At 40.6% G+C, this 22,966-nt stretch overlaps 1 protein-coding gene across 1 annotated transcript in view; it reads left to right on the plus strand.

Moving 5' to 3' along the window:
- The window catches only part of DECR1 (2,4-dienoyl-CoA reductase 1, mitochondrial), a 52,809-nt gene that overhangs the window by 28,942 nt on the left and 901 nt on the right, over positions 1-22,966 (plus strand). Inside the window, exons 5-9 of the mRNA XM_018576278.1 lie at positions 4,145-4,292; positions 14,620-14,719; positions 15,459-15,531; positions 15,640-15,786; positions 19,463-19,525. Coding sequence (XP_018431780.1) covers positions 4,145-4,292; positions 14,620-14,719; positions 15,459-15,531; positions 15,640-15,786; positions 19,463-19,525 — 531 coding nt within the window. The remainder of the gene's footprint in view (positions 1-4,144; positions 4,293-14,619; positions 14,720-15,458; positions 15,532-15,639; positions 15,787-19,462; positions 19,526-22,966) is intronic.

A 22,966-nucleotide genomic window follows, 5' to 3' on the forward strand; every position in this document is an offset into this window, starting at 1 on the left:
GGGGTGCAGACAGGGGGGGTTATTTGCATCAAGGTAGGACACCCAGATGTGTTGGGGTTGACGTCACGGCCGGCTCCGCCCATTTGTTTTCATTTGGCCATGGGTCTTCTCGGGTCACGGCCAAACTTTTTTTTTCTTTTTTTTACCTAACTTTCCCACCAGACCTTTAGGGTCTGGTATGGATCGGGAGGGGGGCCCCACGTCACATATTTTGTTTTTAACTATTTAATTTTAAGCACAGGCACACACAGAAAGACACACACACACACAGCTACTTAAAATAAAGGAAAGGGCCCCCTCACCTGCTTAAATTTTTTTGCAGGGAGAAGGCACATTCCCTGGTAGTGCAATGGGTGATTAGTACGCTCTGCACCAGCCAAAATCCATATTTTTTGCCTGTGCTCAATAAAGTCTGTTCTGCTCTGACTCGCACTAAGCGCTGGCACTGCCAGGAGTAGCTATGCACCCTGCATCTGAGAGATATGCAGACCATGTACCTGCTCACCCAAGTCGGGTACACGAGCCACATGGTACCGGTTTGCAGTCTGGAATTGGCCCGCGGGCTGATACTTTGGTACCCCTGGTGTAGATGGATGATGAGAATGTTAGGCAGGGAATTAGCTACCTTTTTAAGTTGCAAAAAATGGCATAGCACTATACATGCTTCATTGTGGTGGCATTAATTTTCAGAGGGACCTAAAGACTGTCGCTCCTTGTGGTGGGCTGCATTGGAAAAAAAATGGCGCGGCTGATTTTTGGTATGCTGGCAACCTGTTAAAAAGAATGGGCTGTCTTAACACAACACATATTAACACAATAAAACGCAAAACGGGCCAGTGTGAATGAACCTAAAATCTCAATTTGGCCCTGAAAAGCATCTACTCCAGCAGTGGGTCAGCCTAAGGGGACCCGTTCACACCAGGGTTATCCATTGCATTTACTGCATGGATAATTATGTGCATTGCATGAAAGCATCCCATTTATTTTGTTTGGGTTGCCAAATGTAAAACAATTATAGTATGTGCTGCATTTTTGGCAACACAGCGCACTTCAACCCACGGTATTGTGGTGCAAAAAAGTTGGTTCAGGGTACCATTCAAAATGAATGCCACAGCGCACCAAAACACATAACGCAATGGCATGAACATACTCTAAACAATAATAATGTCATGCTGATATTATTTCAAAGCTTAGTTTGAGTTGTCAGGCCATTTTACATTTTAATGGTATGGGGAGAGGAGGGAATGGAAGGCAAGTCAGGTTATGTTATCCATATGAGAAATCATTTATATGTCGTCATAGCATTCTGCTGGTGGAGTTGGCTTTTAACCTGAGCTCTAGTTGTAGTGATATCCCGTTTCTTGTGAAGAATGCTTTGTTGTAGTCCAGTGAGCCAAGTAAACAAAACAATTGGCTTCCGAATAATTTTCCTTGCAAATCCATGATTTTCCTAATCATAGCAGATCACCTGTCCTTGTGACGCCATTTAAGCAAAACACCCTGAGAACCGATAACACCTGTTAATGCTGGACAACCTATGTTGTGATGTGCCATGCAGGACTGTTAAACAGTACACACTTCTTGTTCAAAATTGTATAATGCCCAGTGAAGGAACCTAGACAATTTTGAAAGCTTGCATGTTTAACTTAGAGAAACTTCACTTTAAAAAAATTGGTTGTTTGTGTCAATACTATTTGGTATGAAGATCTCACCAGCCACCTTTTCACAGGGTCATGAATAGCCTGCTGGAAAAAGCTAAGAAAATTAAGTCCCTTGCCTGAATGACATTGCAGTGTTTAATCCTACCTTGTAATAACACCATTCACAAGTCCTGGACAAACTGGCAGCAGCTATCAGTCAGCAAGTGTCAGATGGGAATGACAGTCTTGAGTTCAGTACTTGGGACATCGGGTAGAAGATGGTACTCTGAGACGGGGAAGGTCGGGTCCATCAGGGCCTTGCCTACCCCTCAAACTAAGAAGTAGGTTATGTTCTTCTTGGGGATAGCCGGTCAGGTGGATCAGTCAGGAAAGTAAACAAGCTCTCTCATTGGCCATCCCATTTGCAAATTCCACCAATACCTGCACCTCTGTAACACAAGCATTTCACAACATTTTCTAGCATCTCTTATCCTACCAACCACTGTTGACCTGTGGGACTAAGGTCTGGTTCTATACTTTAATTGCGAAATAAAGATCTGCATGGGCAAGGATATTCTCTACACTCTTGATGATGACAAGTTGTGTATTATTTAGATGGTTTACTGCAACATACTTTTCTTTGCTATTTTTGTAGCTATGAAAAATAGAATGAGACTACATTATATAAGGTGTGTCCATGTCCCATCACACTCCTGACCGGTATGGTAATCCTAGAGATCTTGGATGGGCGCAACAGTGTATGCGCATGGCGCCGCAAATCAATCCATAGAGCAAAAATTCTAAATGTCAAATCCTTTTATTGCCATAACATGATAGGTTTCACAGTGTGTAGCAACGTTTCAAAGCCTAATATGGTTCCTTCCTCAGGCAAACATTGTGACAACCAGCAAAAGAACATAAACCCAAGTAAACCAATCAAAACCCTGACACCAACCCCTCTGATGTCATTGTGACGTCACAATCCCGCACTTCTTGCGTGTAAATATTGGGTTTAGGTTTGCTGGTTGTCACAATGTTTGCCTGAGGAAGGAACCATATTGTTTTCCGAAACGTTGCTACACACTGTGAAACCTATCCTGTTATTCCAATAAAATGATTTGATATTTTGGAGTGCCAGTGAACTCTTCATTGCTCTATACATTATATAAGGTTCTCTTGTTTTCTCCCTGTCTTCCGTGTGTGTGTGTGTGTGTGTGTGTGTGGACACAATCTCATGGACAAAAAATGTGCATCTGCATACCTTCACTGAAATTATGTGAATATTTTATAATTGATTAGATATTTTATGAGGTTTTGTAGTGTGCCATTAAGTTTTGTAAATGGGTCACAACAGGCTCTGGACTATATTAAGCAGCAAATCTAATGGAGTTCCCCTAGGCTTTCCCTTAGATTATTAACGCTAAAAATATGTCATTTATCCACAGGGATGTCAAACTCATTCTAGACATTTCTTATGAAGTGTATTATGTTCCAATTTAGTTTCTTAAAGTGTGAATTTGTATGTCGAAGATACTTATCTGACTAAAGCTTAACAATTTGGTAATGATAAAATCATTTTTCTTTGTCCAGATGGAGTTGCTGAGGGTGCTCATTATATTTCCAAGACACTAAGCAATGGGGGTTCAATTTTATGACAGAGGCGATTAGCATATTAGCTAGATTAAATAACACATGCAATAAAACAGCAAATTAACACATGTGAAAGTGAGAAGATGGAGCCAAATTTGTCCAAGTGTCTTATTGAAGTGGACCTACTGTCATATGTCAGCATTTCAAAATCACTTTAGAATTAAAAGTAAAAACAAGCAAATAAAAAAAATCTGTTTGCTTCAATATAAAACACTCCTCAGAGTCCCATCATGTCATATACAACCTAATCAAAGACATTTCTGCCTACCAGATGCATTGTGGATGTTTGTTACTGTTAGAGACTGCACAGTTTGCAGTTTTTTTAATCAAGCATAACTCAGTGACATGAGTAAGCAGAAAACGAAGTCTGGCCATGTTATGAGCAGATATGGCCACTCTGATATACTGAATATCTATAATTACACAATGGACCTGGACAGTAAACTTTTTTGTTTGTTGTTTAATAAAACCTTAACTCATTTGAAGATTTAGATTTAACAGATCTTTTTTAATTGGGCATCATTCACACTAGTAATTCAGGCCGATCAGTGGATTCCTGCGACTGGAATCACAGGTGCATGCAGCTGTCATTTTAGCTGGGAAGCAATGGCAGGCTGACAGGATCCACAGCTGTCCACTGTTGTTTGCATGTATTCACACATCCAGCGACTACTAGGGACAGCTGACTGGCCCTGAGCATAATCTGTCTAGCGGCAGATAACCGCTGGATGTGTGGAGATAGATCTAGATAGATAGAGATATGTGTGTGTGTTACTTGGCTTTGAGTGACATGGTTTATGATATTTAACAAGTCTGTATTGGTGGTATAATATTAATAATTTATCTCTTATCAGGTTGTGATAAACAATGCTGCTGGGAACTTCATTTCTCCTTCGGAAAGACTATCGGCAAACGCCTGGCGAACAATCACAGACATAGTTCTTAATGGCACAGCTTACGTAACTCTTGAGGTTGGGAGAGAGCTAATTAAGGCAGGAAAAGGTAAGACATATATCGACCTTGATTGGACTTAACCTTTACCTACTGTGAAATAAGCTCATAGCTTTCAACCACTATCGCCACTGGAGCCCCAACATCCTATCATCTGCTCATTTCTTTACATTTTACACTGTGCAGACATTACACAGCAGCTGCCAGCACTTCATCAAGATCTCGTTAATGTGTTTATAATGCTTGTTTTTAGGACTTTGTCAGAGCGTAACTTCTAACGGTGTGTTTTGAGCTGCACTACATAGGAAGAAATTGAGTCTGAAAATGGCACGTCAAAAGATCAATTTAGCGAAAACCAATTAAGCATTAAAATGCGTAGTGATATCTGCATGTCAAGGGCTCTTTTGCCTGGACACTGCTAAATGGTAGAAAATTGTTCTTTCCTTCATTTGAGGCAGCTGTGGCATGCAAATTTATTACATCATACAGCCAGTAAATATGAGATTCTAATGCTTGAGTTGTGACTGTATGTATAGGTATCCAAATAGAAAAAGTAAGGTCCTGTATACACAAGCATGAAATTGGCCTGGCGCACATTCATCCCTTTTCCAGCACTCCCTTTATGATGATGGTGAGGAGGTGCATCGAGCCATTTAGCACTCACAAATCACCCTTAATTTTGCTACAGCAAGTTAAAATAAAAAATAGTGCTTTGGCACTGTTTTATCTTCCATTCATTAAAGGAGACAGAGATCTTAAATCTCTTTGCACTGGGTTATAGCGCCAACTTCAGGAGTAGGAAATTAGGCACAAAAGCACAGGCTGGATAATATAGATCCTTGTAGTCGTCCCCCCCTCCTCCCCCCAGCCCAAACATTGAGGCCCCGTTCACATTGAGTGATTTATCGCGCGGTAATTCCCGCGATATCGCGGCAATTTACCGCGCGATATCGCTCTCCAATGCTTCTCAATGGGGCAAAGGGTCCTGCTGTCGCGAGTTGTGCGTCGCTACAGCAGGACCCTTTTTAGATTTAGCCGCGATTCAAGCTTGCTCAATGCAAGCATTTGCGCGATACCGCACGACAAATCACGCGATATCGCGCAAAATACGCGTGATTTGCGAATCGCACATTGTGAATGGGGCCTAAGTCCATGCAGACCTTTGCTACATGCTGGGTCGTCTCCGACAGCCCTATTCTGTATCTAAGGGCAGCATGTGAGATATCTTATGATGGAGGGGGAGACATGTGACCTCATTGCTCTGTCACAGTGTACCCCCAGGCTGCAGGCTGACAAAGGAGAGGTGACCTATCCTGGGAAGCCGCACCCTCAATCTCTGACCTATCTGCAGCTCTAGTGGCCTCTAAGCCTTTTGCTATGGACACTCAATCTGATCAGGGTCTCCCCATTCCTTTGCGACTGATTATCATAAGGAGTTTGCCAGCTGCCAAGCCTACATGTACTATTTTGTCCTGTACCAGAGTAACGTAAGAGGGGTAGCCTGTGGATTCCACTAGGGCCGCTACCTGTCTAGGATCCCTTAGATGCCCTGAGAACACCTTTCTTTGGTGTTACTATTTCCAGGAAGCCCAATGTTTTTGGATACCATACGTATTTGCTCTAGATTTTTCCTACAACCTAGTTTTCTCTGGTGGTCCTGCTTCGCATGGGTGGCATGCTTCGCATGCTAGGGCACAGAGACTTTCATCCCAGGTAATGCTCCTTGAGTGTAATCCTCATTTTTTTTTCTTTGGTTTTTTTTTTTGGGGGGGGGGGGGGGTGTGCTGTTGGGTATGGCTTTACCGTTGGACCTGCAATCATCTTCCAAAGACTGCTAGCCTTCCTTTCCTTAGTTAGGGCACACCCCACATAAAGACCCTATGTAGCTCCCTCTGTACGACCACCTGTTACCTGGAGTTGTGTAGTTGTTTCCCACTCCTCGGTAGACATATCTTTGGGACATCCCACAGGTACGATATTGAAGATCCTCCACTGTGTCCTTCAAAGAACAAAAGAGAATACAGTAAACTCCCCATGATACGGCATTCAAGCAACCAACAAAAAAAAATCGACATATGTCCTCAATTTTTTTTGCTTTTTGGTATTCGCCGATGCCGGTACTTCACTAGCATGGAGCTGGCTTCATGGGCAATTGGGAAGCCCTGCAGCATGCCATTACCCGCCACCCGGCTTCTTGATTGCCCAGGAAGCCAGCTCCATGCTGTTTGGCCGGCTTGAAGCTGTTTTGCCGGCTTCCCAGCCAATCGGCATCGAGCCGGCTTCCTGGCCAATCAGGAGGCAGGTCATTACTCGCCACCCCGCTGCCTGATTGGCCAGAAAGCCCACTCCATGGTGTTTTGCCAGCTCGATGCTGATTGGCTGGGAAGCCAATCCGGAAAGCCAGGCGACGAATCATTATGCGGTATTAGAGCAATTGGGTGCGGTATGCGTACTCGCCCAAATACTCAGTATTGACACGAATACTGTTACTAGTATCAGTGCATCCCTATTAGCAACCATGGCCATGACGCTGTTCGTTTTGCATCTTGGCAGGACTGCAGTCTTTTAACAAATGTATCTGTAAAAATAAGTCAAGGCAACTGAATACGTTTCACCAGACATCCGACCAGCTTTCTCAATTCAGAATGACTTGTACAAAAAATTATCGGGGAATAAATGGTGAATGTTTCTCCAATCCACATAATCTGTTAGGCGCAAACCAGGTGTTGATTGCATTTGCATAACTCGAGTCTAGGATGTGTTATTAACCTGAGAGAGGTGTTAAAACAGCATTTTATGTGGCGGACAATAGATGTCTCAGAGGGATCACTTTTAACAAATGATTTTGTACATTGAAATCTCCTTCGTGTGATTCAGTGAGTGAAGGTTATGCTATAATAGAAAGGGAAACCCTTAAACCATTGAACCTTAATTTTCTTGAAAGTCTAGATTCAGGACCATATACAAGGTGGGGACCACTCTACAGTTAGACAATATAATGGCCACCTGCTTAAGATCTTTACCAGAAAGATATTTTGGTGCACTCCGCAGGTAGCATGTGCCCCCCGATTTTGTTTAGTAGCAGTGTAATTGTTGGCTACGAATATTTGGTGTAACTTATTGCACATGACTGCTCAGAGGCATAAACTGTGAAAGCTGTTATTCTGAAAACTTGTTTCCTAATTCTAACTGTCACTAACACGTGGAAAAATATTGTCCTTCCAAAGAGAATTGGAGTTTACAACCAAAACACTGTTAACTAATGTGTCAGCACAGAACCTGAAAAGCAATAATGCATTATAGATGACAGTATAATAACTGAGGAAGAAATCATAACTCTCACAACAGAAACATTTTCATCTGATAAGGGTTTCTCTGCGGCACCCAGACTTTAATGAAATCCTCGTTGTGCGAAATAACACGGAAGATGAATGCATTGTCCTTAACCCAGTATTGTAGACAACCACTCGTGTTTATCAGAATAGACATTTAGAAACACATGTAAAAGGAACTGATCAAATCCTAGGTGGTCAAAGGAGAATATATGGGGACATGTAGGACATTAATGACTGAATTGACCATCAAAGTCTCTGGTAACAAATGTAACATCTAGGGACTATGCCAGATTCAGCAAATCCTGTAAAAGGGCAATTGGATTAAGGTGTGAAGATCTGCCTTTAATCTGCTGAGAACATCTCTTATTATGAAAGATTGGAGCAATGAGATAAAAGTAACAGTTGTCTTAATAAAGCATGCAATCTGTCATGGTGTTTTTTGTTGTACTTTTAGGCCTTTATTCAAAGCCTTTGTTTTTTAAAATGCACACTTTTGTTTTACAGGTGCATTTAATGTGGTGTTTTGCACATTTTTACTGCTACATGCAACCCAGCTATTAAGGTTATTGTTTTCTAGGGAAAATAAAACATTTAGTCGCACAAGTCAGCGGGGGCCAGAAACTAGCACTAAGAAATAATTCATGCCTTGTAATTTTTAAAGTACACCTAAAGGCTCCTATATGACAGCCTAACAAGTACCATGTAAGGTTCCTATGTGTGATGTACAAGCTTCAAAAAGCTATCATTATCTTCCCTGACTGAGCCAAATCCTTCTTCATCTGTGCTTCATTCACTTCCCTTGCAGGCACTGGAGCTTACAGTGCCTGAGTTTCAGAATCACAGCAGTGTTGTCAATCCAGAAAGCAGTGGGCAGAACTAGGTGTGACCAGGTGCTGATTGACAGGCTGCAGGCTTGTGAATCAGCAGTGACGGTGCTAACAGTCACGCCCCCACAACATTTTTTCATCCCACTTTAATGCAAGCAGGCACAGTTTACATGAGTGGCAACTCTGTTCTGAATTTAGGAGCCCTGCAGCAATGTTGCCATACAATCACAGGTAGCTGCATTGGGTGGAGCTGTCAACTGGAATTTGTGGGACTTTACTGTAAGTTCAGATGTACTTATTCTAAGTGCTGAAACACATATTTTCTCAGTATGGGTCCATAGTTGTATTTTAATGGATGTATAGAGAAGTATAGCCTCCCCCGACATTACTTTGTAAGGTGCCACAGCAATTGATACAGCAGATAATTGTCATAACCAGGGTCTGACATTAACCTTGTGTACCATGGAAGTTGCATTTAGATTCCATATTACATCTTTGTCTTTAGCCAGTATTTGATTGATTTATGTATTCACTAAAAATCAAATGTATTTTGAAAACGGCTAGTTTAAGTACTTGAAGATGTCTTCATATTGGAGTGATGACCAAGCTGTAATCAGGTGTGCATTTATTCTAATGCAGATGGGGGCAGCGGGGCTGGTTTTCATTTTTTTTTCAATTTTTATTTACTTTGTAAACATTTTTAATTTATTTTAATATTTTTACTTCATTGTCTTTTTATTAATTTTTTTTATTTAGTTACAATTTTAATCAGTTATTTTTGTAACTTTTTTATTTTATTATTTTTTACTTTTCCTAACTTTTTTTCACTTAATTTTATTGCTATCACACATGGGCTAACAAACCCCTGTTTGATAGCATTTGGAGGTGACGGGTACTCTTTATTGGCACTGTCACCTCCAACACAGGAGTTCTAGCACAGCACAGCACTGTGCTAGAACTCATGTGACAAGAACGAGCCGGGGACAGGGGAGGGAGGTGACAGAGCCTGTCACAGATCCATGAGTCCAGCCCTGTCACTGCTCCTTGCCCCCCGTCACCGCTCCACGTGCAATGGAGGTGCCTCACAAGCTGCCGATAGCTTTTTTTTTTTTTCCTCTCGTGAGGACGACGTCGGCGCTGAGCGGCAGAGCGGAGGAGCGTCGCGTCACTGCTGTGGGTGGAGCTCCAGGTCGCCGGCCAACTACATTAGACCCCCACCTGGAGCTCCGCCCACAGCAGTGATGCGACGCTCCTACAGCCTGCCCAGTGGACCCCAGCCACCACGGAAGATAAGAAAAAGAAAAAAACATAGTGCAAGCTTCGGCGCTAGGCATCGGGGCATTTTGACAAGTACAAGTACTTGTCAAAATGCCCTGTATCGGGCCCGATTCTGATGCTAGCATCGGTATCGGGACATCCCTAGTGGAGAGAATTAGAACCTTTAACTCCATGGCTTGTGGAGCCAGTGGGTAAAGGCATCACACAATGGTCCACCATTTACTGATGAATCAGTTTGAGGAGGAATGCTCCTTTTAGGAAAGCTTATAATTTACAACTTGCAGAGCAACTGAATACATTTATATTCAGCCACACATTTCACTATAGGCAAATGACCTTCGTAGGCATCTGCAGTGATGTGTGTCTTGTGATGATGTATTATTCTACAACAGGGTATTATATTTATGTCCACTCTTGATTTATCAGATCTTTGGTCCATTGTATGAAATATGGAGGTATACGATCTCTAGCTCAATTTAGTTGTTCTCAGATCTCCCCAGGCATCTCCAGTAAATGTGTACATAGCTCATGACTCAATTTATTGTGCTCCAATTGAAGCATATTCCCCCCGCTATCAATTTTGATTAGCTGCGTCAGATTCTCCATCCCCTCAGTGGTATTAAATTTTGTATAGATATCCCCAAGGCAGGAATAATTTAATTAGAATTGTTTTGATAACTTTTCGTTTATTATTAAACCATTAATAATTTAGCTGGGTTTGATGCAGAATGGAAATGTGTGCCTTCACTAGATGATCTGTGGCAATAGTCTTTATTATAATTTCAGTATACTCTCCTGGACAATAGGAAAAAATCTAAAAGCATGCACAAAAATGCATCTATTCAAATGGAATACTGAGTAAAGCTGTGTCATGGTACCTCTGTGTAGTGCAGTCCTAACATAATTTCTTGAAGTGCTGCCATTCAGATATTTTATAGCATTAGCGACAATGAGAGAAGGCTCTCCTAGAGGCTACCCCATTACTCCCTATGGCACATTTTGCACTATTTTGTTGCTTATCTAGCACAAGTTGGCAGCAGATTGTGTCTTTCCAGATCCTGGATTCAAACACAAAAAACTTCCTTACACACACATGCACAAGTTGAACTTGATGAACCTGTGTGTTTTTTTTGTTTTGTATATTTTTGGGGTTTTTTTCCAACTTTATCTAATGTGTAACTATATTCTCACCAGGAACCCTCTCTTTGTAGAGTTTATATTTTCTCTAAATCTTTGCTTGAGTTTCTATCTTTTGTTCTGGTTTTCTTCCACAACTCATGAGACATGCTAGATGGCTACCTTGCCACTGACAAAAATGGCACCAGTGTGTATGCTTGTAAGGCCATGGAAGGGGCATTTGATTTGAATAGACAGGGTCAAATGCTGGTTTGATGTTTTCTGTGTACTGTGCAAGTTTTTTTAGTCACTCTTCTATAGATATCTAAATGATTTGGATAAACGGGTAGAGTCAAGGGCACAACTGAAGCCATAGCAGACCATGCATCTCCTAGGGGGCCCAACACTCTGACTGCACGAAGGTTTACGCAGGTAGCAACAGGAGCTATTTATGAAACAAAGTTTGTTTTAATTTTGTTTCTCAGATCTTAAATTCTATGTAAATTTGGTTAAAATGAATATATATATACAGTGTATGTGTGCGTACACGCGTGTGCAGGGGTGGATATATAAATGCAGTAAACCATGCATGAGACCAGGACATCCAAGAAAAATTCAAGCAGGTTTGTACCTGCACTTTTATTTAGCAAAGCAGTAAACAAACATGGCATCAGTGCTGACTTTTTTCAGCAAGTCTACAGTATAGCATACAACAAAGCAAAACATCTGCTTGTCCAAGTCCCTAACTAAACCCATGTGTGTTGCTGACTAACAGGGTGCCCCCTAATGGGTTCCCCAAAAGAGGCAGCTTTGGTATCTTTTAATAGTCTGTCAGCAGTCAACCTTTCCACAGAGCAGTAGGTTCTCACAGCACAGAAAGTGAAAGAGAGCCTCTAGCATAGGTAAGCCATATCTAAAAAGACCTGTGGACAGCTGACTCATTAGTGAGGTCTGGCTTACTTGTAAAATGTGGACCCTAGGACTCAAGGCTTTATCCCACCCACAGCTCTACAAAGCCTCTGGGCACCAGGATCCAGACCAGGACTTAAGATCTAAGAAAACAACAGACACAGACCCTGGAGCCACTCACCATGTGTAGGTGAGAAACCTAGGTGACACCTATACACCATCCACAATCTTGCCAGCTAATATCTCACAAGAAATAATTAAACAAAAATATTAAAGGGGGCTTTAATTTGTTTTCCTAGTGGGTTCCACAAGTTACTGTCTTGGGTAGGAGTACAAACTGTCTTCCTGCAGTTCTTTTAGGTAAGCTAGTTCTTGCTAGGCTGCTCTTCTTAAAGTAATAGGCAAAAGTTTGACTTTTTGGAAAACGTCAGCTCATCCCACATTTCAATTTTTAAACACTTTTTTTGCAGGCTGCAGTTGTATGCAGAAAGCACTGACACTTTACTCTCACTGTAAGATCAGACATGCCTTTGACATTTTGGTTGTATTTAAGCTTAGATTCACCTTTTTCTAAGCTGTGCCAAAAGGAGAATGGCAGAGCTCAATGGGGACTAACTGAGCGTTGGGGAATATACATGAAAAAGCCAGCATCACTAGGAAGGATCTAACTGAAATATATATTTTTTTTTATTTAAATCTGCATCAGAACATAAAAAACAGAATTGGCTTATAGGTTTTAACCCTAAGTGGTCTTAATCATAGTATTTGATAGCTTTTAAACGGCTTGAGTTTTTGATGTAGAATGAGAGATTGCGTTTATTGATCATGCACCAATGAGTTGTTTATTAGCTGAATAGTTCACATTTGTTTGTGGTTCTATTAACATTGGTAAAGTAAAGCTGTTATTCAAATAAGAAGTTAGACACTGGGCTCAGTGTAATATGAATGTTGTGCATAAATAGTGGAAAGGCTTAATTTACAAAACTCTACACAATTATGAAAAATCTTTATCTTTAGCCATGTGACTGTAAATTTCAAAACTCCGTGGACTAAGCTGAAAAGAACTTGCCTTATTGAAAATTTAAAGATCCTCATCCGGTTGTGAATTGAGGTCAAATCTCAAGAGAAATCTAATTTTAAATAATAATGAGACCTCTATCTCTCTTAGTCAGCCTTTAAGGCTTATATTAGAAGGTGGGTATCACTAAAGCTATGAGACAACTGCTTTCGGCACCGGACTCCTGGAATTTTAGTGGTTTAAGGTTAGGGTTTGTGGTTTGTTTAAGGGTCAGGGTTAAGATTTAGAGATTGGGTTAGGTTGAGGTAATGGGTCAGGGCATGTGGATAAGTTTGTTCTTTTCCGTTTTTCTGTGCCAAAAACTACACACGACTAGCACAATTCTTGGTGCTGAAACCTAAATGGGTTAAGATGAATTTCTCAATTGGTTTTGCTACTTTTTTTCCCAGATATGCAATCTTCCTCAAGTAGTAGTGAGCTCCAATATGTGACAAGAAAATTCTGTTGGTGCAAAGAGTGAAGACTGTCAAGATTCCAGGCACAGATTTCTTTATAACTCTAATTTCCAAACGTCCCATCTGGTTTCATAGGTGAAGAGATTATTCTAAATAAGGACCCTAAGTACCCCCACCAATTGGAAAGCCTAAAAACTAAAACTAGCATTACTGAACCACAAACCTACTAAATGTAATAGGGAAAATGGCTTCCATTTTGTGATCTGATAAAAGATGGCCTTGGCATCCCCAGATTGAGCAGCAGAAGTGTATTGCTAGACACCTGAAATTACTATATTACCATTTCTAGCTTTGGTATGTTGCTCAGTGTCCTCTAACCCTTTCCAAACTGTTATGGTTTTATATAGAGGAAGCTTTCTAAATACATAAGCTCCACATGTCTTCCATCCACAAATTCAACATCTTAAAATGTGTGGCAGTGGCAGGTGCTCAAGTGAATTTATACTCAATGGAATTTCTTGCTCCTGTTATAGACAACTCGGACTTTCCTTTGGTCTCAAGTCTAACAGATGGAAAGGTTGGAGTAGTAAAGAGATCGGATAGCTTTTGGATCTTGTGGCTACGTTTTTATCCTTTCTCACCTCAGAAACAAATTCCAGCTTTGTTGCTCAGCTGCATTTTTATACCTTCAGATTTCACGCTTAATGCAAGAACTTCTGACATTACATTCCTTTGAGACCCCTTCTTTCTTTGAAAACCTCTGTAAAAAGTGAAACTTGCTGATAGATTTATCTTTTGATATGCCTGTGCATTAATTAGCCTTTCTAAGGGACTCTACTATCCTGTATAAGTGTGTCTTCCTAAGCAAAGAATATTGGGTTTCCAAAACCTCATTAGATACTTTTAAAAGAACACAAAGAACACAATAAGAGGATATGTTTATAGGTGGTATCAAACCCCAGTTAGGCTTTTAAAGACTTCTAGTTGTTTTCTCCTTTGTGTTCAAGGATTTGGTGGGACCAGCATCTGTAGCCAGTCTTGGTTGCACTTCCTAGACCTGTAGCTTTTTGAAAAGATGTAATACAGACTAAAATTTGCTAAAGTCTATTTACAGGGCAATCCCTGTAGCCCGCTACGTAATACTGGTGACAGAAACAACTATATAGGAAGATTTTAGAGCAGACTTTCAGATTTTGAAGACCTGTGGAGATTTCAATGATTACCATGAGCTTGCAAATAGCAGCGATCAGTATTGTAATTTTTGTGAATGTAAATTGGATCTTGAGCAAATTGGAAAGTGTGCACATAAATGTGCTGTATAAAAATAAACCTGACATATATGCTCATGTGTGTTAATATGTTTATTAGATTTATTATTGTTTTATTTGTGTTTTCAGCACTATTTATTGTATGTTACCAATCCAGATTATCTAATTTCAGGTGCTGCATTTCTGGCTATTACTACGATATATGCAGAGAGCGGGTCTGGTTTTGTAGTCCCTAGTGCTTCTGCAAAGGCAGGCGTGGAAGCACTGTGCAAGTAAGTGCTTCATGATACTCCATACAGCTTATTAATAATCATAACTGCTTTGGAGGACAGCCAAAGTGGTTAGCAGGCTTGCTTTGCAGTGCTGAATTCTATTTCCAGCAGCAACACCTGCATGGCCATCCATGATTGGAGTTTTTCTTTAGCATTGCAGAAATGTTGGTAGATTAATCAAATTCTAGCAAAATGATCCTTAAATTAAATTATGTGGAATGACTGCAGTACATGCGTTAGATTTTATGTTTTTTCAGTTTCAGGTTAATGTCCCAGAACTTGCTGGTAACATAAATAAAATAAATATCCAATAATACCTATGTATTACAAGCCAATGGCATCAAATTAAAGCATTGCTCATATTGATTTATTAAACATAAATAAAATCTATAATGTCAAAAATCAAATATTAACACACCAAGCCATCACAATCTCCATTTTGCCATACTAATCAGTGCAGGTGTTTAAATGCTAATATTATATGTGGAAATTTAACATTGAAATGTGATGTGTTACCTGTGTTACAAGGCAACCATACTGTGAATCAGTAATGTCCCTAAAGAATAGATACTCATTTCTGATGATTCATCAGAAAGCCTCATACACCATTTCACGTGATGTGCAAGTGGCAAAGATGGTCATTTGAACTGTTTCATGCAGAATTAATAAAGAACAGTAACATTTGTGGACTTTTTCTAAGTCTTTTGGTGAAATTATGCATTGTGCTTCCAATTTGTAGATCCCTTGCGGCTGAGTGGGGAAGATATGGCATTAGGTTCAATGTCATACAGCCTGGGCCCATAAGAACCAAGGTACATAAACATTTCTTAGATCATGTTGTAACTTTCCATAGTCCTAGATTACAGTTGAACACGATTTGTTTGTCTTTAATTAATCCCTATTTTCTTTCCATTTATCAGGGAGCCTTTAGTCGCCTGGACCCTACTGGAGCCTTTGCGGCTGACATGATTAAGCGAATTCCTTGTGGACGTCTGGGCACAGTTGAAGAACTAGCCAATCTGGCAGTATACCTGTGTAGTGACTATGCTAATTGGGTGTCCGGGGCAGTAAGTGTAACTCCCTTTTTTTTTCTTTTCCGTCTCCCGTCTCTCTTCTCTGTTCTGTAGGAAAAAAAGTTAGTAATGTGTAATATGTGATCTGAGTAATATATTTTGTTATGCTTTTTCACACACCCTTATAACTGAAAGCAGATAGAAAGCAGTGTAATGAAGGGAAAATTGTAGTTTTTTAGATGTCTTAATGTAAAAGTCAGGGTATAGAATAAGGACTGGGAAAATAAATATATATAAATATCATTTTTTTTTTTATTTCACAAGGTTAAAATGTATGTCATACATATGCGGATCAAACTCAGAACCTCACCGTTAGTAGCACTATGGCCTTGCCAAGCGAGCTTAGCATATATACTTCTAGAATTGTGACCATTGTATTCAAAAGCCCCCAATTATAGTCTACAGGAACTATTATGCACATTGGGACCAAGATCTAATATATCAAGAAAGCTGACTGTAGAACAGTTATGTAAAAAGGTAAGGCACGTTGACTTGGGGGCAAGAAACTCCACAGAAGGGAAAAATAATTTTGCCTCGACTTCTACTTTTTAGTATCACATAGTACTGTCTTATGCAGAGTATCTTTGGTAGACATTTTTTATTTGATTGTATTTACTAGGTACCCCACCACAGTCTGTTAACGCAGCACACAAAAGCTGCCAACTAGTCTGGACATAATGGGTGCCTCCTTTGGAATGACAAACTGGGAAAAGATTTTGGTAAATAGGTGCACATTTTAACCGCTTGCCGTCAACCCATTGTGAAAAAACGAATGTAGTCAGACTCACATGGGCGGGTTGCCGTAATTAGAAGGCTTTTTTTTCCTTCTCCCGCGCGCCCCCGGGCAGGAAAATCCCACCCGTTCTTTACAGCCGTTACCGGCTGTTTGACATGCAACCGATCGGCGGCTCTATAGCCTGCCAATCGATTGTATGTTGCGTTTTGCTCGCCCCCCGTCGAGGGCCGCCCCCTCCTGACCCCTCACCTTTCAATCCCGGCTTCCGCTAGCCCATCTGCGGCACAGGACCGGCTCAAGAGAGAGCGTCAGGAGGTAAGATGGGAGGGAGATAAGCATATTCCTCGCTGTTCTCCCTCCGTGCTGTGAATGCAGAAGTAATGTGTATTAGATTACTTCCGCATTCACCTGTCAGTCATCTGGCTGCTATAGCCAGGGAGAAGAAGCTGATGAAGCAGATCTCTGCTTCATCAGCTTCTTTTGGGGTACCCAGTTGACATTAGGGGTCTTATCACCCTATGCGATAGCAATAACAATAAGTGTAAAAAAAGTTTTAAAAATAGTTTTAAAAAAACAAAATTTTTAAGTCCCCCCACCCCCACGTTTACGCACATACAAACGTAAATACGCGTTTGATGCGCCAGCGCGCAAAAATGACAATTGTGCTACACATGTTACATATCGCCACAAACTTCGGAGTGAGAGCAATCATTTTAGGGCCATCAATCAATGATAACACTAAACTGATGAGCGGTAAAAGCTTTTAAAGCGTCACCTATGGTCAATTCTGGGTATTATAGTAGCTCGTGCAATTTTAAGGCTTGACATGTTTGGTGTCTTTTTACACGACGTGACCCCGTCTTTTATATTTTACCAAAAAATTGGGTAAAAATAAACAGTTTTTTTTTTTTTTTTTAAATTCGGTGATTTAAAAAATAAAAACTCCCGTGGTGATTAAATACCACCAAAAGAAAGCTCTATCTTTCCCCAAAAAAATGGTATAAAATTAATTTCAGTACAGTGTTGCATGACGGAATAAATGTCAGTCAAAGTACCGCAGTGCTGAATGCTGAAAAATGGCCTGGCCAGGAAGGGGGTTTAACACCGCGGACTTCAAGTGGTTAAGCATCATAATATTGTTACATCAGAAGACCTTTTGCCTTTGCCATTTTTAGGACACTTGAATTCCTATTTGGCACTTGTAAATTATATTTAAAAAAATATTATATATTATAAAAGCTGCATAATAATTGATACACTAGGGAGGACTGCCCTGAAGATGCCTCCCATCTACCCCTGCTTCTAATGTGGGACCAAGCCATGAGCTGTTCCACAATTTTGCATATATGATGTCTGCAACAAGCATTTTTACAGTAGTTTTTGGGACTTCCCTCCTGTGCCATAGCTTTATGCTCTGTGGATCTTGCCAGTAGAGCCAATTATTTTTTTCTTACTGTAATAAGATGATAATGCTGTTTGTTCTCAATTGAAACTTTGCAACAGTGTTGTCATTCTGTGGCATAGGGTGGTCTTAAATCAGGGGAAGGCAAAACTGAGGTTCTCCAGCTGTGGTGAAACAACAAATCCCTTCGTGCATCTGTCTCTGGGAGTGCTTACTGAGACTGTCGCAGTCTTGCAATGCCTTATGGGATTTCTAGTTGTACCACAGCTGGAGAGCCAGAGTTTCCCTATTCCTTCTTAGATGGACATGTAACTTCAAATAAAAGGAAAACAAATTAAAGGCCAACTCCAGTTAACACTTTTTAAGCAAGCTAGGTTATTGTTTTTCTTTTAAATAAATATTCATGTAATTTTATTGGTATCTATCTTCATTTTGTACATTTACCAGTAGCTGCCTCATTTCCCACCCTCAGCTTATATTCGAGTCAATACTTTTTCCCAGTTTTTTGTGGTAAAATTAGGTACCTCGGCTTATATTCGGGACGGCTTATACTCCAGTATATACGGTAATTTTTATTTTGTTTTTGGGGTAGTAAGCCATATCAATAAAAGCGACCATTGTAAGTATCCCTGTCAGTGTTCTGTTTGTCCCACCCCTGGAACTGAAACGTTTGCTGGACTGCTTGAACTTGAAGGAAGTGGAAAAACAACATCTTATGGTAGGATCAACAACCTTTTATTCTGGGGGATCTCTGAGAAACTAAAACTACTGTGTTAATGCTAGAGACTGCATCATATATGGCATTTTTTACTTTGCCCATAATTCAAATACTAGAATTATTTCCATAGGTTGGAATCTTGGATAGATATTAATCCGTTCGTGCCCACCCTCTGCGTGTGTATATATACATTCCCCAGCACAGTGTCCCTTGCTGGGGTTACTTAGTGCAGCAGAGGTTTCTCAGGAATGATCAGGAATTAATCAACATGGTTCCCAATCATATGATCATTATCAGGGCCGGACGCTGTAAAGCTTTCTCGCACAGGGCGCCTAAAGGCCTAAGGCCGGCCCTGATCATTATGTCAGGGCTATGGCAGTGACCACATGCAAGCTGAGGGCCTCACTAAGAAAAATTTAAAGGGCTCAGTCTGCAGATGAACACTACCACTGATGGGCTGCACTGCTCATCTACAGTACCATAGTTTTAATGCTGTATTTATCAGATTACAATATTTGGAATAATACATTAATGAAAGCATACACATTTTTTTTAATGTTAGGCATTTGTAAGGCTGTGCTAAAGAAAACAGAACATACTTTTTTAAAAAGCATTATATGCCCTTAACAAAGGTTTTTAGGTATGCAAATTTGTAATGGGCATATTGACAAGTGAACCGACACTGATGCTGCTAAAATTGGCCTGAGCATATAGGCATAGACCTCTGGGCATGAAAGGGTTAAAAAAATATTAGAACCTTCAGCCAAAAGTATGAACTTTGTTTTCAAGTTAAAAATTCTCATTTTTTTTATAGATCATAAGAATGGATGGTGGTGAATATGTCTATATGGCTGGAGAATTTAATAGTTTGCAGAAGGTAATGTACATTAAATGCCAAGTTCTTCCTTTCTGTTTTTGCGTTTGCTACAGAGGCTTCCTTATATCAATCAAATCTAGTGTCCTTTCTTCTCCTCTTTGTTGGTTTACTCTTGTTCTTCTGGCTCTTTTAGTTAAATGTTTCTGTTTTTACTGCTATGCTGTCCCTTTTATGTATGGAGATGATGCAGAATTTTCCCCAGCAGCAAAAGTAGTACATGCAGTGATTTAGTACACACAGTGAATGTATTTAGCTGATTCAAGATGAAAGTTCAACTGGGCTTTAAGGGTTCAATGGGCTTATAATTGCTCCTGGGGGTTAGGGATCTGCCTGAAAAGTGCCCCCCTCGGCTTATACTCGAGTCAGTATAAACTGTCCTAGACCTGTTCCTGATGTAAACACAACAAAACAGCAAAAGGTGAGTGATCCGGAGAGGCAAAACCTTAGATGGGAAAGGGTGGATGACTGGTTCTCATTCAAAATTTGTAATTATGGCCAATGGGTTTCAGGGTTTTAATAAATGCCCTTCATCAGGGTCTTTTGTACCTGATAAATGTGGCCAACATGGAAAGACTTTACATTTATACACAGGGTAGGAAGTCAGCAGACAGAAAATAGAGCATATTTTTTTTAGTCTCGGTCATCACATGACTTTTGTTGATTGGTGACAACTTTCTATGAAGACGATTTTAAAGAGATTTCCTTCTTTTTAGGATTTATTCACAAAGCCACATCACATAGTGCAAGGTTCCTGCAGCATTCTGATCTTACCACTTTATCAACACAGTCATAGATATCATGAAATCGCCCTCTCATAATCCGCTGATTAAGACCCTGATGCTGATTTAATTAAAGTCAGTTGTCTGTAGCACAAGGAATGGTTTTTAACAGAAAAGCCTGTTGCTGTATATTGTAACATGTCAGCAATTTTTGGATGCAGGCTAATGAAGTTTGTCCATCAATTTACTCAATCCCCTCCTACAAGGTCATAATTAATTCTCCAATGATGCGGTTAGCATCAGGGGAGCACAGTGATCATCTGACTATGTACTGGCTAAAACTGTTGGGCAGAACTGGCAATCCTGGTTGTGATATCTAATTATTGGAGTTTCTGAGAGGTAATATCAGGGCCATCAATGGCAGTCTTTCTTTATCGGTCCCCATCGGACATCGATGTCACCGGACTCCTCCCCCTTCCCTTCGATAGCCAACGGAGCCACTTGGGCCTGTGAGTTTGCCCAAGAAACTTTCTGCACGAGTGCCAGCCAAGGCATTGGCCTATACACATACAGCACAGCAATTAAGTAATAAAATGAACTAGGATCACACTAATCCAGCACGTTGTTATTCTGAGTTGCCCCACTCAAGCGGCGGCCATATTGGGTGGGGCACGTGAGATTAATAACGTGCTGGATTAGTGTGATCCTAGTTCATTTTATTACTTCATTGCTGTGCTGTATGTGTATAGGCCAATGTAGTTGGATCTGTATGTGCGTTATAATCAAAATTAATCGATTCCAAAAATTTCAATTAATCGAACACGAAAAGTTTAATCAGTAACAGCCCTAAAATTATAAAATATTTATTTAAAAAATTTATAAATCTAAATGGGTTTTGTGTGCCAGTAAGTAGCATGTATTTGTTTAATAAGGTAGGTAGTGAAGAACATGTGAAGACTATAACTATCCTAAATTTACATTTACGTTTGTTTTAAAGTAAACCTGTGTGCTTAGATAAAGCCTGCTGGAGGAGATGCAGGATAGCAAAGAAAAAAAACCTAGTGGTACCTGCATGTACCTTCTTCTTCTTTCTTTTTTTAAACATCTTTATCAGTGCTCCGGATGCCATGAATCTGAATGCAATAAATGGACATTCCATTGCATTAATCAACTTCAGCTCAGAAAGTCAAGGTCTTGCAGACACTTTCCTGCCTCATGGATATTCTTTTGGCCCCACAGCATGATAGGTGACCTGTCTGATCAGCAATAAGGTTTTAGAGGCCCCATTTCAAGGCTCTGCTTTTCAAATTGAAGTCAAGATTTGGGTAGATTCAGGATTTCAGGACTGTCATTATTATATCTAAAGGAGTATTAAGATATGTCTTGTAGTCTGCTTTACAGTCCTGCCAGCAGCTTAGCGGGGTTTATCTAAGCAAGGTTGTTCATTAATGGTTTCTCTAATATTGGTTTCACAAAAGTTCATGCAACCTTGCAGTAGGTTGACATATATAAAATGTTTTCCTTATCCATTTAGGGACAGAGGAATTCAGAAACAGCCGGGTTATACTGTTGCCTACAGAAGGTTGACACTGGCAAACAGAAAAATTGTAAGCAAGCTCCTGTGTAACCCATCCTCTGCCCAGCATGCCTCAGTTTTTTGCTAGAGGTAGGATGCGTTTTCTTTCGCTCTGCTGCTTTATTTTTGCTAGCCTTTCTTGTTTCGTGGAATTGTTTCCTCTGTGACTTCAATCAAGATTCTTCATTCACATTGGTTCTTGAGCTGGCCTATATATAGCACATATCCAGATTGTTTTTGTTTTTTTTTAGCTTTTGGAGGCCTTCCCCAGACCTGTGAGACTGTGCGGGGTTCACCTAGAACTTGACCTTTGGGCACTTGGCACGGTAACTCACAGTACTGGTAAAGGCTAGAGGACTGAGCGCTGATGTCATCTTCTGAGTATGCACGCTCCGTGTTCTCTTTTCTGCCTTCAGCTTTGAAAATCAGCATCCCGCTACTGCACCTGCTCCTGAAGAGACTTCTAGATCTCCGGTCTATTTCCACTGTCCAACTAAGTTACCTGACCTGATCACCACTGGCCGCCTAAAACTCAGCACCAGTTGCCCGGGTTTGTAAATGCCTGAGACCTTGTCTCACATTGGATCTAGTTGCATGTTTTTGCTAACAGACAGGGCAGTTCTGATGCCATGGGTAGCCTCAGCCCACACTCCCCTAGTGGTCCTGGTGGAGTTTACTTGGTTTCCTCAGAGGAAACCAGCATCTGTTGTCTGGAATCTGGTACCCTTATCATTTTAGCATCATCATTATCAGACAAGGCTTAAGCATCCCCCATATCCGCAGGGATCTTCATGTCCACCTCCACATGAACTTTTTAGCAGTTTGTGCTCGGCTGCTGAGGCATTCTGCCTGCAGAGACTCTAAGCATGCTCCTGCACAGTCTCTCATCCTCCTGAGCCCTTAAATCAAGCTGGGCCTGTCGGACCCTGTCACCATCTCTGACTTAGAGTCCCAACAGGCTATCTCTGAAGAGATATTTTTGAGGCAGCACAGTTTCCAGCCATTGACTCAGATTAACATGGGGTTGTTTCAAACCTTATTGATGCAGTGCATATTACCCTGCATCTGGAAGATCAGCTTGCTGTTCCAGGTCTGAGTTTAACAGCTCCTACAAAAAGCTTTCTACTACACCCCTTATTTGAGTCG

Source organism: Nanorana parkeri, unplaced genomic scaffold, assembly GCF_000935625.1.
Source record: "Nanorana parkeri isolate BGI_ZX_2015 unplaced genomic scaffold, ASM93562v1 scaffold62, whole genome shotgun sequence".
NCBI classification, from domain to species: domain Eukaryota; kingdom Metazoa; phylum Chordata; class Amphibia; order Anura; family Dicroglossidae; genus Nanorana; species Nanorana parkeri.